This window comes from Ammospiza caudacuta, chromosome 10 (assembly GCF_027887145.1).
Source record: "Ammospiza caudacuta isolate bAmmCau1 chromosome 10, bAmmCau1.pri, whole genome shotgun sequence".
Taxonomy (NCBI): domain Eukaryota; kingdom Metazoa; phylum Chordata; class Aves; order Passeriformes; family Passerellidae; genus Ammospiza; species Ammospiza caudacuta.
In genome coordinates this window covers 6,272,271-6,285,228 of record NC_080602.1, presented here as the reverse complement: position 1 = coordinate 6,285,228, position 12,958 = coordinate 6,272,271, and the positions used below count along the sequence as shown (strand labels likewise).

General features: G+C 54.7%; 1 protein-coding gene across 1 annotated transcript; it reads left to right on the top strand.

Annotated features, from left to right (window-relative positions):
* Nucleotides 1–1,344: 1,344 nt before the first annotated feature.
* Nucleotides 1,345–11,594, top strand: LOC131561680 (serine/threonine-protein kinase pim-1-like). The gene is made up of 6 exons (XM_058811059.1): nt 1,345–1,413; nt 9,092–9,679; nt 9,806–9,856; nt 10,054–10,420; nt 11,063–11,239; nt 11,488–11,594. The coding sequence occupies exons 1-6, from the start codon at nt 1,345–1,347 to the stop codon at nt 11,592–11,594; spliced, it is 1,359 nt and encodes a 452-aa protein (XP_058667042.1).
* The last annotated feature ends 1,364 nt before the right edge of the window (nt 11,595–12,958 follow it).

Here is a 12,958-nt window from a genome sequence, read left to right as displayed (position 1 = left end):
AATATTAAATGGCTGCTAGATAACATTTTGTCTGATCAGAAAACAAGAATGGTCTCCAAAGCATTTCAGGTTTTGATCTCTCAGCCAAATCTGCCATGCAAGAAGCCTGTTGGTAGTAACTTTTTGTCTGTGTTTGATATAGTTCAGTTCAGAAAATGAGCAGAGATATTTCAGAGACAACATGAGAAAACACTCGTGTTTTGGTTATATTTGAGTCCCCTGTGTAGCATTTTTCTTTCTCTATGCCCTTATTCAAGTGGACATCATAAGAAAAAATGCCATTAAGATTGAGAGGGGAAGTGGCATTAAAATGTGGAGATGCCCAAATGCCAAGGCAATGGGGTCTGAGTAATTATCTAAGACACCCTGAGGTTTGAAACAGCTCCTTGTTGGAAGCCCCAAAAGCATTCTGCCAAAGACCCCAGCTGGTCACTGATGTTTCTCATCCAGCTGTCAGGCAGCAGCCATCTCTGGTGGGCTGGAGTTTTGAGGTGTGTTCTAACCCTGCCCTTTGCTGTGTGCCACTGAGCACAGGGAAGAGCCAGATTAGACATTTGGCACTTGGCATCAAAGTTACAAAAATGGAATCATCCCTTTTATTAGAAATCTCTCCATTTCCTCTCTATGGTGCATTTCCAAATCTTCAGTGTGGGTTTAGACAACTTCTTAATGGAAATCAAAGGCAATTGGACATTTCATTCATTGTTTATGCAGAGATTGTGAAATAATTTAGTAAAGGTAGGAAGTCTGCCGCAGGGACAAGGCTCTGGTGAGAGCAGTTAGTGCTGAGGGGTGGGTGGTTCTGTTTCCAGGATGCTCAGCTGCTTTGCCCCTTTCTGGACCAAGGGGCTCTGGGTGCTGTTTTGCTGCTCTTGGCCAGAGAGGCTGGCAAGAAGCAGAAGCAGAGGCAGATCCTTGTTGCAGGGAGGCTGGTGGGTAAGGAGCTGTGTCTCTGTCCCGGCAGTGCTTGTGCAGGGGGTTCATGCCAGGAGCCCTGAAGTCGCCCAGCGCGACGCCCTGCCCGTGCTCTGGTCCTGCCTGGAGAACAAGGCGCTGCCTGTGCGGAGCGCCAGCGTCCGCACCGTGGCCACCAAGCTGGCCTCTGCCCTCTGCAAGGTGATGGGCACCCAGCTGAAGGAATGTGCTGCCAGCAAGCCTCCACATGTGCGGGAAAACCTCTCCAAAATGCTGGGCTGGTGAAGGCGAGATGTTCTCCAGAAGGCTGAGGAAGCGCTGAGTTGGAAACCTCTGGATTTGCCTTTTGAGCTGTGCCAAAAATGACGAAATCCTAAGGAAGGGTGTGCATCTGCCCCTGCTCTCTCCATTGCCCTTCCTAGTCATGGCATGGGGGGCCTGAAGCAGCTCCAGATGGAGGATAAGGTGAAGGCAGTCATGGCTCAGCCTCACACAGAGGTGAGGGGGAAGCTGGGCCAATCTCTGCTGGCAGGAAGGGTCTTGTGGCAGCCCAGAGAGGCTGTGCACATTGCCAGGGAACAGCTGTGCCCTGCATGTGCCCCTGCAATGAGCTGTGCTGCTGCCAGTGCCCCTGGAGCTGTGGGGCTGCTGAGCTGTGGGGCAGGCAGAGGAGCAGGAGGGTGCGTGTGCAGCTGAGCCATTCCTGGGGAGCACAGGGCTCTGGGCTCCCTGCTGTCCCAGGGCAGCCCAGAGGCCAGGCTGGGCCTGTGCCAGCTCTGGGCAAGTGGCTCAGGGTTTGCCCTGGCCTGCCTCAGTGTCTGCCAGCAGGACCATGTTTCCCTGTGCAGCTGTTTCCACATCTCCAGGAAATGTGTCCCATGAAATACAGAGCTTCAGATGCTTCAGGTTTGCATGGAGGCCTCTGTTAAAGTTTGTGTCTCCGCTTTGCAGATCTGACTGGTTATGGTCTTACCGAGAAGTTGTCTCGGGACACTTCCGATGTTCTCTCACCCACAAAGTCCTTGTCTCCCATCCAGAAGAGCTCTCTATCCTCCAAGCTCAGGAAGAAGCTGCTGCCTGTATGGAGAGTGCTTGAAGAAAAGGATTGATGCGTTAGGCTTCATAGTTATAGATGTACATATGTTCTGATCTTTAGATGTAGTTTGGAATTAATGTGTTTTGATTCTGTCTTTAAGTTTTGATTACATGTCTTTAGTTCTATATATTTCATTTTGATGATGAAAAAAAAGTAAATAAATAAACAAAATCGAAAAAACCAAGAGGAGAATGTGAGACCAGGACCTGCTGGCGTAGAGATTATGGGAGTGCAGCTCACTCAGTGTGCCAGTGTCTCACCACATCCTTTCCTCATTGGGCCTCTCCTCTTCCACTTTGGCCATGTTATCTTTGTGTCATTTGTGCTGCTCTTTGTTACTTAGCATTACAACAGTCACCTGTTGACCTGTTTGAGGGACAATGGATCCAAAAGATCCTGTCTAGTCAAAGGTTTTCTACCTAGGTGTGTTCTGTGCTCACCAAAGGCCTGAGCAAAGAAACCAAGAGAAGTGTGCCCAAATCCCAAAGCTTTGCTCCTTTGCAATCTCCCACTGATCTGGCTCACAGGTGTCTTTAATCACAATTCCATAGGTAAGAAGAGGTCATGTATTTCACTGGGAAATGATGCACTGCTTTGGCAAAGTCACCTGTATGTATATTTACCCGGGACAGCAGTGCAGCTGTGTTGTTTGCACCTTGTTTGCAGAAGGATGAGTGCCCTGGGAGGCCAATAACAAGTGACAAGGGTTCCTCAAATCTGCACTGCAGCCTGGGTGCCATTCAGCCCAGAGCTAGGGGATCATTTGTTCCCATGGACCAGTGCTTGCCAGCGGAATGAATTCCTGCACAGCTGGAAGAAGCAATTCTGGATTCAGCTCCAGCTGTTGGTGGGCTGCATGGTCATTGACAATGCTGCCCTTCCAGAAATTATTCTGAAGTTTCCTTTCATAGTCATTTGAAGCTTTTAAACTTCACATTTCAATTTGCTTTGCATTAGGGTAAAACACTTCTGGGCCCAGTGCAAGCTGTAACCTTTTGACAGCAAAGTCCTCATGGTTGCCAGCTTCTGATGTTACACAATGTCACCTGGCTGCCTGTGTTTGCTTAGCTCTGGGTCTAGTCCCGGCCTAGCAAAGCCCAGGCAGGGTGGAACGTTGCAGGGAAAACTGGTCCATGAGCTTATGGGGTTGCCATCAGCAGCAGAGTCAATGTGCCCTTTGGGGACTTCTCTGGAGACAAAATTAGGGACCTACCCCATGCCACAATATTCTCTTAGATCTTTCTGAAATATCCTAGAAAAGGCTGTGAAACTTCACATCTCCTTGCACACCCACTGTCTGAAGAGGGGCATTTTTGTCCCTCCTCAAAGTCATTGCTCTTGCACACCAGAAACATGAACATCAACCAGCAGGAATGATGCATGGTCCTGCTGCTGCTGCTGCAGAGCACTGGGCAGTGCAGACCTGGGTGTTACCAATATGAGCACTTAATTAGCATTTCATGCTCCTTCAAGCTGTCCAGATCTCAGGGCTTTTTGTTTCAAAGCAGCCACTGCACCATCTCTAGGGAAGAACAGGAAATGGGAAACAGAGACTGCCAGCCTTGCAGGGGTGTGAGAGAAAACCTGACGTGTCTGCATCAAAAGATGAATGAGAAGAGTGTAATTGCCAAAGCAAATGCTTTGTTAGGATAGCAGAAGCAGTTCTTTACTGCATGCTTGCATGAAGATCATTTGGAATCTCCTTTTTGTGTCTCATGCAGAAAAGGAGCTCTTAATAATACCACGCTACATAAACCAGATTGGGATGCAGCTCTGTAGTGGTTCACAATGAAGCAGACGGCCTGCTGTGTCACTGCCAGCCCTGCTGAGCCTGCGAGGGACTGTAGTGTATCCCATGCCTGTTTTGCCTCCAAGCAGAGCTTGGTTTTCCTCATTAGTGTGAAGTAATTACAAGAGTAATAAAATGGACAATTAGACTGGCCGCTTTGGAGGATATGCTCATGCTTTGGCATGTCAGTCCTGTACCTCATGCACCCAAGGCTTGTTACTCATCATGAAATATTTTAACAAAAAACCTCCGCTCTCATGTTACATCTGAATAAAACTGCATCAGATCATCAAGAATTCTGCCTGCAGGAACAAGACAAGAGCCTTCCGACACTCACTTGCAGCTGTCCCGGATTGCTGCAGCCCTTTGTGCAAAGCTGCTGCAGACAGAGTGTTTGGAGTTGGTTTGGGCCTTTATGAAAGATCTGTGGAGCAGTGTGCAGGGCTCTCCTGGCAGGAAACTGTTTGTCCAAGCCCAGGGACACGGTGCCGGCAGGAGCGGAGCGGCCCCGCTCCCAGCCCGAGAGTCTGTGGGCTGAGCCACGCTGGGGAGACAAGGCAGCGAGGGGCTCCAGCCCAGCTGCTTCACTGCCCTGCCCGCCCCATGGAGCTCTGCCGTGGGAGAAAGCCGACACCGGATGAGTCCCCGAGCTTCCATCAGCTGCTGGAACTGCTCCATGACAGCTCCTGTTCTTCCGAGAGAGACCCCGGCGCCTTCTTGGAACGCGTGTCATGGGGGATTCTGTTTGATACTAAACTGTTGGGGGTTTTCCACTTTTCATCTATCAGTAATAATTTCCCATTGCTGGAAAGGGATTGCAGGAACACTTTAGAGGAGACGACTTATTGCACAGTATCCTGTTTGAAGTTGTCTGAAACTGTGTGAGACAGATGGCTTCACACAGGAGCATCCCCAAGGCTGCTGAGGGGAAGGCACAGAGGAAGACAAACCCAGTATTTCTGAGGGAACTCCTTGACACCAAACCAACCTGAGTTGTCAAACAGCAGACCTGATGTTTCGAGACATGGGCCACAGGGGAAACCTTTCAGTGTGTTTGGTCCAGGCTGGGCTATGCTTGAGGAAAAGGTGTGTCAGTGTGTTGGATAATACTCTTTTCTTGACCTAGAGATGGGGCAACTGAGAGGTGTTTTAAAAACTTCTATTCCATTTTCAGTCTCATGAGAATGGTGAGACAATACAGATGTTATAATACGCGCCATCACAATCAGAAGCCAATTACTTCCTAATTATAATACATTATAAGCGTTTCTTGGTCTATCAGCCTTTTGCCATGCCATGTTGTAGATGCCTTAAAGCCAATTATTTAAAACTACTCTTTGTGGGTCCCACTACAATGCATCTTTCATAGCTCTGTTTTTCCAAAATCTTATTTGCAAGGCCATCTTTTGAAACTTTTTTCCAGCTGCATTTCTCTCTCAACAATATCTGTCCTATTCCATGGAAATTTTTAAGTTAGCATTTCTTGTCTCAAGATTTATATACAGATTCATACTTTGTGGGCCTTCTATTAGGCTCTAAAAACTTTCTACAAATCCATTTCCCACATCAGTGGACTTGGCTCCTTCTCTCCTCATTGTGCCTGGCAAGCACAGGAGCCCAGAGCTCCTGCAGAACCCATCCCAGCACTCAGTGGGAGCAAACTTGTGTCCAGTCCTCACCCGGAGCTGCGGTGCCCAGCATTCCACCACTCTGGAATGAGGAACTGTTCCTGCTCTTTCAGAAGGAGCTAAGGAGCTTTGGCCTTCAGATCAATTGTCTGCAGGCTCCTGCAGTGCCTGGTGCTGCTCCCTTGCCAGCGGCACCCCAGGCCAGGGGGGCACATCTGGGCTGCTGTGTCTGGCTCTGGGGCTCCCTGTTCTGGGCAGTGAGGAGGAGCTGCAGAGGCTCTGCAGGACTGACAGGATGGGCTTTGGGGCTGGCAGGAGAAGCTGAGGGTCCTGGGCTGCTGGAGCTTCTGAAGAGGAGGCCTAGAGCTCCTCCTGCAACTGGTCCAAGGGTAGTTCCAGAGAATCCCAGAATTAGCAAGGTTGGAAAAGATCTTGGAGATCATCAAGTCTACCCTGTGCCCTGAAACCGCCTTGTCTCCCCTGAGCCTCCTCTTCTCCAGGATAAACAACCCCAGCTCCCTCAGCTGCTCCTCACAGGACTTGTGCTCCAGACCCCTCCCCAGCCTTGCTACCCTTCTCTGGACACGCTCCAGCCCCTCCATGTCCTAAATTGGGGGCCCAGAAGTGGACACAGCACTCAAGGTGCTGCCCAAGCAGTGCTGAGCACAGGGGAAGAATCCCAGCCCTGCTCCTGCTGGCCACACCATTCCTGAGCCAGGCCAGGAGCCATTGGCCTCCTTGGCCACCTGGGCACACTGCTGGCTCATGTCCAGCCTGCTGTCCATCAGTGTCCCCAGGTCCCTTTCTGTCTGGCTGCTGTCCAGCCCCTCTGGCACCTTGCTAAAGGAGGGAGGCAGGGAGGGAACGGGTCCAGATCCAGTCCTTCCTGAAATGTGGTGTTTGCTGGCACTGCCAGTTCCCAGATCTTGATATTTCCCTATTCTGGTACAGCCCAAGTCCAGCAACTTGCTGGCAAAGAAATCCAAAACCAAGCAAAGACCTGGTACCTACAGCAACCCGATGTCGGGTTTGCTGACACCACCAGTACCCAGATCAGGAATGTTTCAGATGCCTGCACAGCCTAATTCCAGCAGTTTGCTGGCATAGAAAATTAGCATCTGGAAATTTCTCAGTGCCAGCAAAACCTAAATGCAGCAATTTTCTGGCAAAGAAAGCCAGAACCCAGCAGCTTCCCGGTGCTGCCACCAGCACCACCCAGATCTGGTGTTTGCTGCACAAGCGCCCCGATCTTGAAATTTCCCTGTCCTGGCACAGCCCAAGTCCAGCAATTTGCTGGCACAGAAAGCCAAAATCCGGCAATTTCCTGATGCCAATACAGGTGCCCAGACCTGGTGTTTGCTGCCACTGCCAGTGCTCACATCTGGATATTTCCCTGTTCTGGCAGAGCCAAGTCCAGCAATTTTCTGGTCAAGAAAGCCAAAATGTGGCAATTCCCTGCTACTGTCATTGGCAATGCCAAGATCCGGTGTTTGCTGGCACCACCAGTGCCCAGATGCGGGAATTGCCCGGTGCCAGCACAGCCCAAGTCTAGTGATTTCTGGCAAAGAAAGCCAAAACCTTGCAAATACCTGGTACCTACAGCAACCCAGTCTTGTGTTTGCTGACACCACAAGTGCCCAGATCCAGAATTTTTCAGGTTCCTGCACAGCATAATTCCAGCAATATGCTGGCACTGAAAGTTAGCATTTGGCAATTTCCTGGTGCTGGCACATTCCCTACCCAGATCTGGTGTGCGCTGGCACTGCCAGTGCCCACATCTGGCAATTTCCCTCTTCTGGCACCACCCATGTCCAGAATTTGTTGGCAAAGTAAGCTAAAACCTGTCAATTTCCCCTTGCCAGCACTGCACAATCTGGAGTTTGCTGGCCGCAGGATCCCAAGAAAGAAGGAAGGAAAGAAGGAAGACAAAGAGGAAGGCATCCAGATACAGTCCTGCCTGGAGCCTGGAGCCTGAAATGGGCTGTTTGCTGCCACTGCCAGTGCCCAGATCTGGAAATTTCCCTATTCTGGCACAGCCCAAGTGCAGCAATTTGCTGGCACAGAAATCCAAAACCTGTGGCAGCTTCCTCTTACTGGCTCTGGCACCACCCACATCTTGCGTTTCATGTAGCCAGAACCCAGATTTGGAAATTTCTCAGTGCCAGCAGAGCACAAATCCAGCAGATTTCTATCACTGGCAACGACATCACCTAGATCTGGTGTTTGCTGGCAACGCCAGTGCCCAGATCTGAAAACTTCCTAGTGCTGGCACAGCCCAAGTCCAGCGATTTGCTGGCACAGAAAGCCAAAATTTGGAAATCTGCAGGTTCTGGCTCCAGCACCATCCAGCTCTGGTGTTAGCTGAGACCACCAGTGCTCAGACTTGGAAACTTCCTGATGCCTTCACAGCCCATGTCTAGCAATTGTTTTTTAGCTAGCTGGGGCAGGGAAGTTCCTTGGACTGTGACTTTCTTTTTTCTTGGAACTGTTTACACCTGCTCTGGACTGAAAACCCAGACAAACACCGACAGCAGCAGCTCACACCTGTGGCCCCCCGAGCTCTGGGACGCTGCATTCCAGCACCAGAGGGACTTAGAAGAGACCGAGGGAGCCAACTACAACCCACAAAAAGGACCTTCTGAATTTGCCATCTCTTCAGCACTGTCCGAGGTTTTATTTAATATTATTCATTTTTCATGCTTGTGAATACTTTACTTGTTAAACAAACTGGGGTTTTTAACTTTTCTCAAGGGAAGTCTTTTCCTGAACTAGTCGGGGAGGGGACGCTTGAACTTGCTTTCTAGATGGACCCCTTTTGGAGATTTCCTCCCAAAATTTGCCCTAAACCAGAACAGTCACAATGAAAACTTCACATGTGGCATAATTCCCTGATGGAAAATCTTGCAACAGAAACTTGACCTCGTTCTCCATGAGAGGTTCTTGGGGAGAGCAGACAGGAGGAGATTCCTGGAAAACTGAAACAGCTTTCCAGAAGTAAAATGAAAATGAAAGAAACAATCTAAGATGTTTTCCCTTATCTATTTCTATGCTCCCCTTTTTCATGTTGCATCCCAGTAATTCCAGATGCATCTCATATCTAAGATCGATGACGTAGTGATTTTTAGACACTAAAATACCATGAGCCACACACAGTTTTCCTTCCCCTGTTTTTACTGCAAAGCAACACTGGAGATGTAAGTGCAGTGCTGGGCTCAGGTGGGAATCCTACCCCACGGGAAGGTGGCCCGACAGTGTTTGCCCCTCAGCAAGGACAATGCCCAGCAGCGAGCGAGGGGATTGCTGTGCCAGTGTGCAGGAGTCAGGGCTCTGCATTTGGGCTCAAGGCTGCAAAGTTCCCGTGTTTGGGCAGACGGAGGGGCTGTCCCCGGGGCGCGCGGGGCTCGAACGTGGGGCTCGTGGGGCGAGCGGGGAACGGACACGGGGACGAACGGCCCCGGTGCTTCAGTTGCAGCGGCGGCAGCGGCGGCAGCAGCAGCGGCGACAGCAGCAGCAGCAAACAGATAGTTTTAAGCACTCTTTCTATTTCTCTTTTTCTTTCTCTTCTTCTTTCTCTTTCTCTCCCTTTCCCGCTGTCGGGCACCCTTCTCTCGGGGTCCCTTGCCCGGCGTCCCTCTCCTCTCCCCGCCTCCCTCTCCCCTGCAGGGCAGGGCCATGCCCCCGGCCCGCCCCCGGCCCCGGGCGGGGCTGCCCCGTGCCCGGCCCCGGCCGTCCCGCCGCGGTCTCGCCTCCGCCCGGCTCTGGGTGTACTGGCGGTGGCGCTGCTGGGCGGGCATCAGTGCCTGGGGCTGGGGCGGCATCGCCGCCCTTCGGCTCCGCCTGGCCCGAGCCCGGCCCCCGACCCGACCTCGGCCCCGGCCCCGGCCACAGCCCCGGCGCCGGCCCCGGCCCCGGCTTCTCCCGGGGCCCGCGGAGCACACACGCGGCGCGGCCGCTCCCGCCGCCTCCACTGCGGCTTCCCCGGCCCGAGCTCCGCCGCTCGGCAGCGCGGCCGCCGGCCCCGAGCCTCCCGTGCCGCGTTCCTGGGAGCGAACGCCCGGGCATGGCCGGCCCGGGGCGGGTGAGGGGCGCTCGGGGGCCGTTGCTGGCCCCGGGCCGAGCTCTGACAGCCGCGTCCCGCCCGCAGGGACGGCGCAGGAGGCCCTGCAGGAGCGGTACCGGCTGGGATCGCTGCTGGGGCGCGGCGGCTTCGGCAGAGTCTTCGCGGCCACGCGGCTCTCGGACGGCGCCCCGGTGAGCGGCGGGGCCGGCGGCGGGCGCAGGAGGAGGAGGGGATGCAGGAGGAGGAGGGCGGAGAGCGGAGGATGGGGCTCGCAGTGCGGGCAGCGAGCTCACCCCGCTGCTGCCCTTGGCTTGCAGGTGGCCATCAAAAGGGTGCCACGGAACCGCGTCCGGCACTGGGGCGAGCTGGTGAGTGAGCGGGGCCAGCAGCCGGGGCTGCCGGCCGGGGATGAGCCGGGGCCCGGCACGGTGGGAGCCGCCAGGACGCCCCGAGGGAGAGCGGGCGTGGGGCCAGCGCAGGGCGCAGAGCATCCCGGGCTGGCTGAGGGCTTCCCCAGGCCCGGCACGGCATCGGCCCCACTGACGGCGTCGTGCTCCTTCCGCAGCCCGACGGCACCAGCGCACCCCTGGAGGTTGTGCTGCTGACCAAGGTGTCTACTGGCTTCCCCGGTGTGGTCCAGCTGCTGGAGTGGCTCGAGCTCCCCAACTGCATCGTGATGGTGCTGGAGCGGCCAGAGCAGTGTCAGGACCTGCAGCGTTTCATTCGGGCACGGCGGTTCCTGCCCGAGGAGGAGGCGCGGGAGCTGTTCCGCCAGGTGCTGGAGGCCGTGCGGCACTGCACCAGCTGCGGGGTCCTGCACAGGGACATCAAGCCAGAGAACATCCTGGTTGACCTGGACACCGGGCAGGCCAAACTGATTGACTTTGGCTGTGGCACCTACCTGCAGGACACAGTCTACACTCACTTTGCAGGTGAGCCTACACAGGGCTGTGCTCCCGCTGCTGACATCTCATGGCCCAACATCTCCCAGCCCAAGCTGGCTGTGGCAGCGGGGATTCTCCCTTTTGCTGCCAGTCAGGGCACTGAATCTTCAGCTGAGTTGCTTTAGAGCAGGGCTGGGTGGGCAGCCATCTTCCAGCCCTGCTGGCAGCCTTTGCCAGCCACTCTGCCCAGGACTGGGGCTTGGCTGGGGCAGCCAGCCCGACCAAACCCCCCGTGGGTGGGGGTAGCAGAGAGGGAGGGCGGAACCTGTGCCCCAGCCACTTTGGTGTGCAGATGAGAGGAAGGGCTTGGACTGCTCCACTCGCCCTGTTTGCCTTGGCTTCATAATATTTTTGGGGCAGTGCAGGCAGGGAGGATATGGGCAGGTTTTTTCCCCAGCATGGAGTGGGTTTTTCCTTTACATGTCATGGTTGAGCCTAGCCAGGGCTGCCCTCTTCCAGCACCAGAGGCTTCTTTTCCAACCCTAACTTTGTGCACAAGTCCCAGGTGCTGGCGAGAGGGCAGTGGTCACCCTGTGTGCCCCTGATGCAGCCCCCGCAGGTGCAGGGATGCTGGGGCCAGGCTCTGGGAGAAGCAGCATCCCCCTGATGAACTCCATCTGTATTCCATAGGAACACTGTCGTACAGCCCCCCGGAATGGAACGACTTTGGCTGGTACCATGGCGAGGCAGCAACGGTCTGGTCCCTGGGCATCCTGCTGCACCAGACGGTCTGCGGGGAGCACCCTTTCAGGAGGGGCCAGAACCTCAGCTGGGGCCAGCTCCCGCTGCCACAACGGCTCTCTCAAGGTGGATCCTCTTGTCTGGGCACGGGGGGAATGCCAGTGCTGGGAGCCAGCAGCGGGGTCGTGGGCATCCCGCTCTGGCAGCTGCTGAGGAGGTGGCACATGTCCTGCTCTCCTCCAAAACAGGGAATTGATGGGAAAGTTTAGGCCCAGCTCTGAGCACATCCAGCATGGCCTGGGCATGGGAATAGTGGGGCAAAGCAGACAGGAGCCTTCTCTGGCTGACCTTCAGTTTCTGCTTTTTCTCCCCAGAGTGCAAAGACCTGATCAGGTGGTGTTTATCCGTGAACTCCTTGGACAGACCCACACTGGAAGACCTGTTCTGTGATCCTTGGATGTGGGATATTCCTCTGCCATAGAAGAAGGGAGAGAGCCACAGGCACACTTTGATCCAGAGCCCTGGTAAGTTCCTACTCCACATGTGCCTTGGCAGTCAGAAGCAAAGGAACCCAGAGTTTTTTGTGCTGCCAGTGTCACAGCACCGGGGTCATGGGATGGGAACACGCAGCCCTTGTGCTGGAGCTGAGCTGCTCTGCCCAGCACTGGTGGCCGCCATCCCAGCTGGTTTTGCTTGTCCTGGTTCCCTGACAGCTGGGGCCCTGGGCAGAGCCCTGAGAGCCTGGTCTGCCCCCAGGGAAGGAGAAGGAGCCCCTGGAGAAGCTGTACCGGGTGGGGATGATGCTGCTGCTGCTGCTGCTGGAGACAGCAAGGGTGACATCAGTAATGACAAGCTCTTCTCAGCCTGGCCACGGGAGGCTGAAGGTGATGGACTTTGATTCTGGCACCTTCTTCAAAGCCAAACTCCACAGGGAATTTGCAGGTGAGTCCCCACCCAGGGAAATTCTGCCAGATTTGGGCATGGCCCAGCCTGGCGGGGAACCAAAGGCTCCCCCTTTGCTGGGGCAGATGCAACTCATTCTTCAGTGGCTGCCCAGCTGCTTTTGGCAGGGCTGGGAGGATGGGCTGGGGTGGGTACGAAATGGGAGTGGGCTCCTGGCCCTGCCAACAGCCCCAGCACCCACCGTGCCCCGGGCTGGGGCTGGGGCAGCGAGCCCGACACAAACAAAGCCCATGGTGGGAGCAGAGGTGGGACTCCAGAACCTGTGCACAGCTGCTTTGCTGTGCAGGCAAGGAAGGGCTGGGCTGCTCCACTGCCCTTGTTTGCTTTGGGGTCACCGTGATTTTGGGGGGGCAGTGCAGGGGGGAAGAGAGAAAGTGTGGGTTTCTCACAGCCATGGCTGGGTTTTTCCCTACCATGTAGGGGTTGGGCCTTCCTCAAGGGCCTGACAGAGATAAGAGTTTTTACCGTTTTTCTTTTTTTCCCTTTTTGTCTCTAAACTCTTTTCAATAATGTGTTGTTTGTTATTCCAGAGGAAGCATTCGAGGTGGTCCAGTGTGGATGGGGAAGTGCTGGGGAGCAGCTGTGGCATGGATGGGCCATGGCCTTGGAGAAGGCTGAGGACATCGTTTGGGAGCAGCTTTTCTTGCAGCCGTGGCTGGCGTGAGGTGGGTCCCTGTGTGCTTGGCAGGGTGGGATCAGAGCTTTTGGGAGCTGGCAGCGAGCACAGGAGCATCCTGCTCTGGGCAGCTGCTGAGGGCTGGATGTGCCGTGGCTGGCTGCAGGCTGGGCACATGTCCTGCCCTCCTGCTCTGTGCCAAAGGCAGCAGGGATGGGCAGCTCTGGGCACAGCTCTGGGCACAGCCAGCATGGCCTGGGCACCGC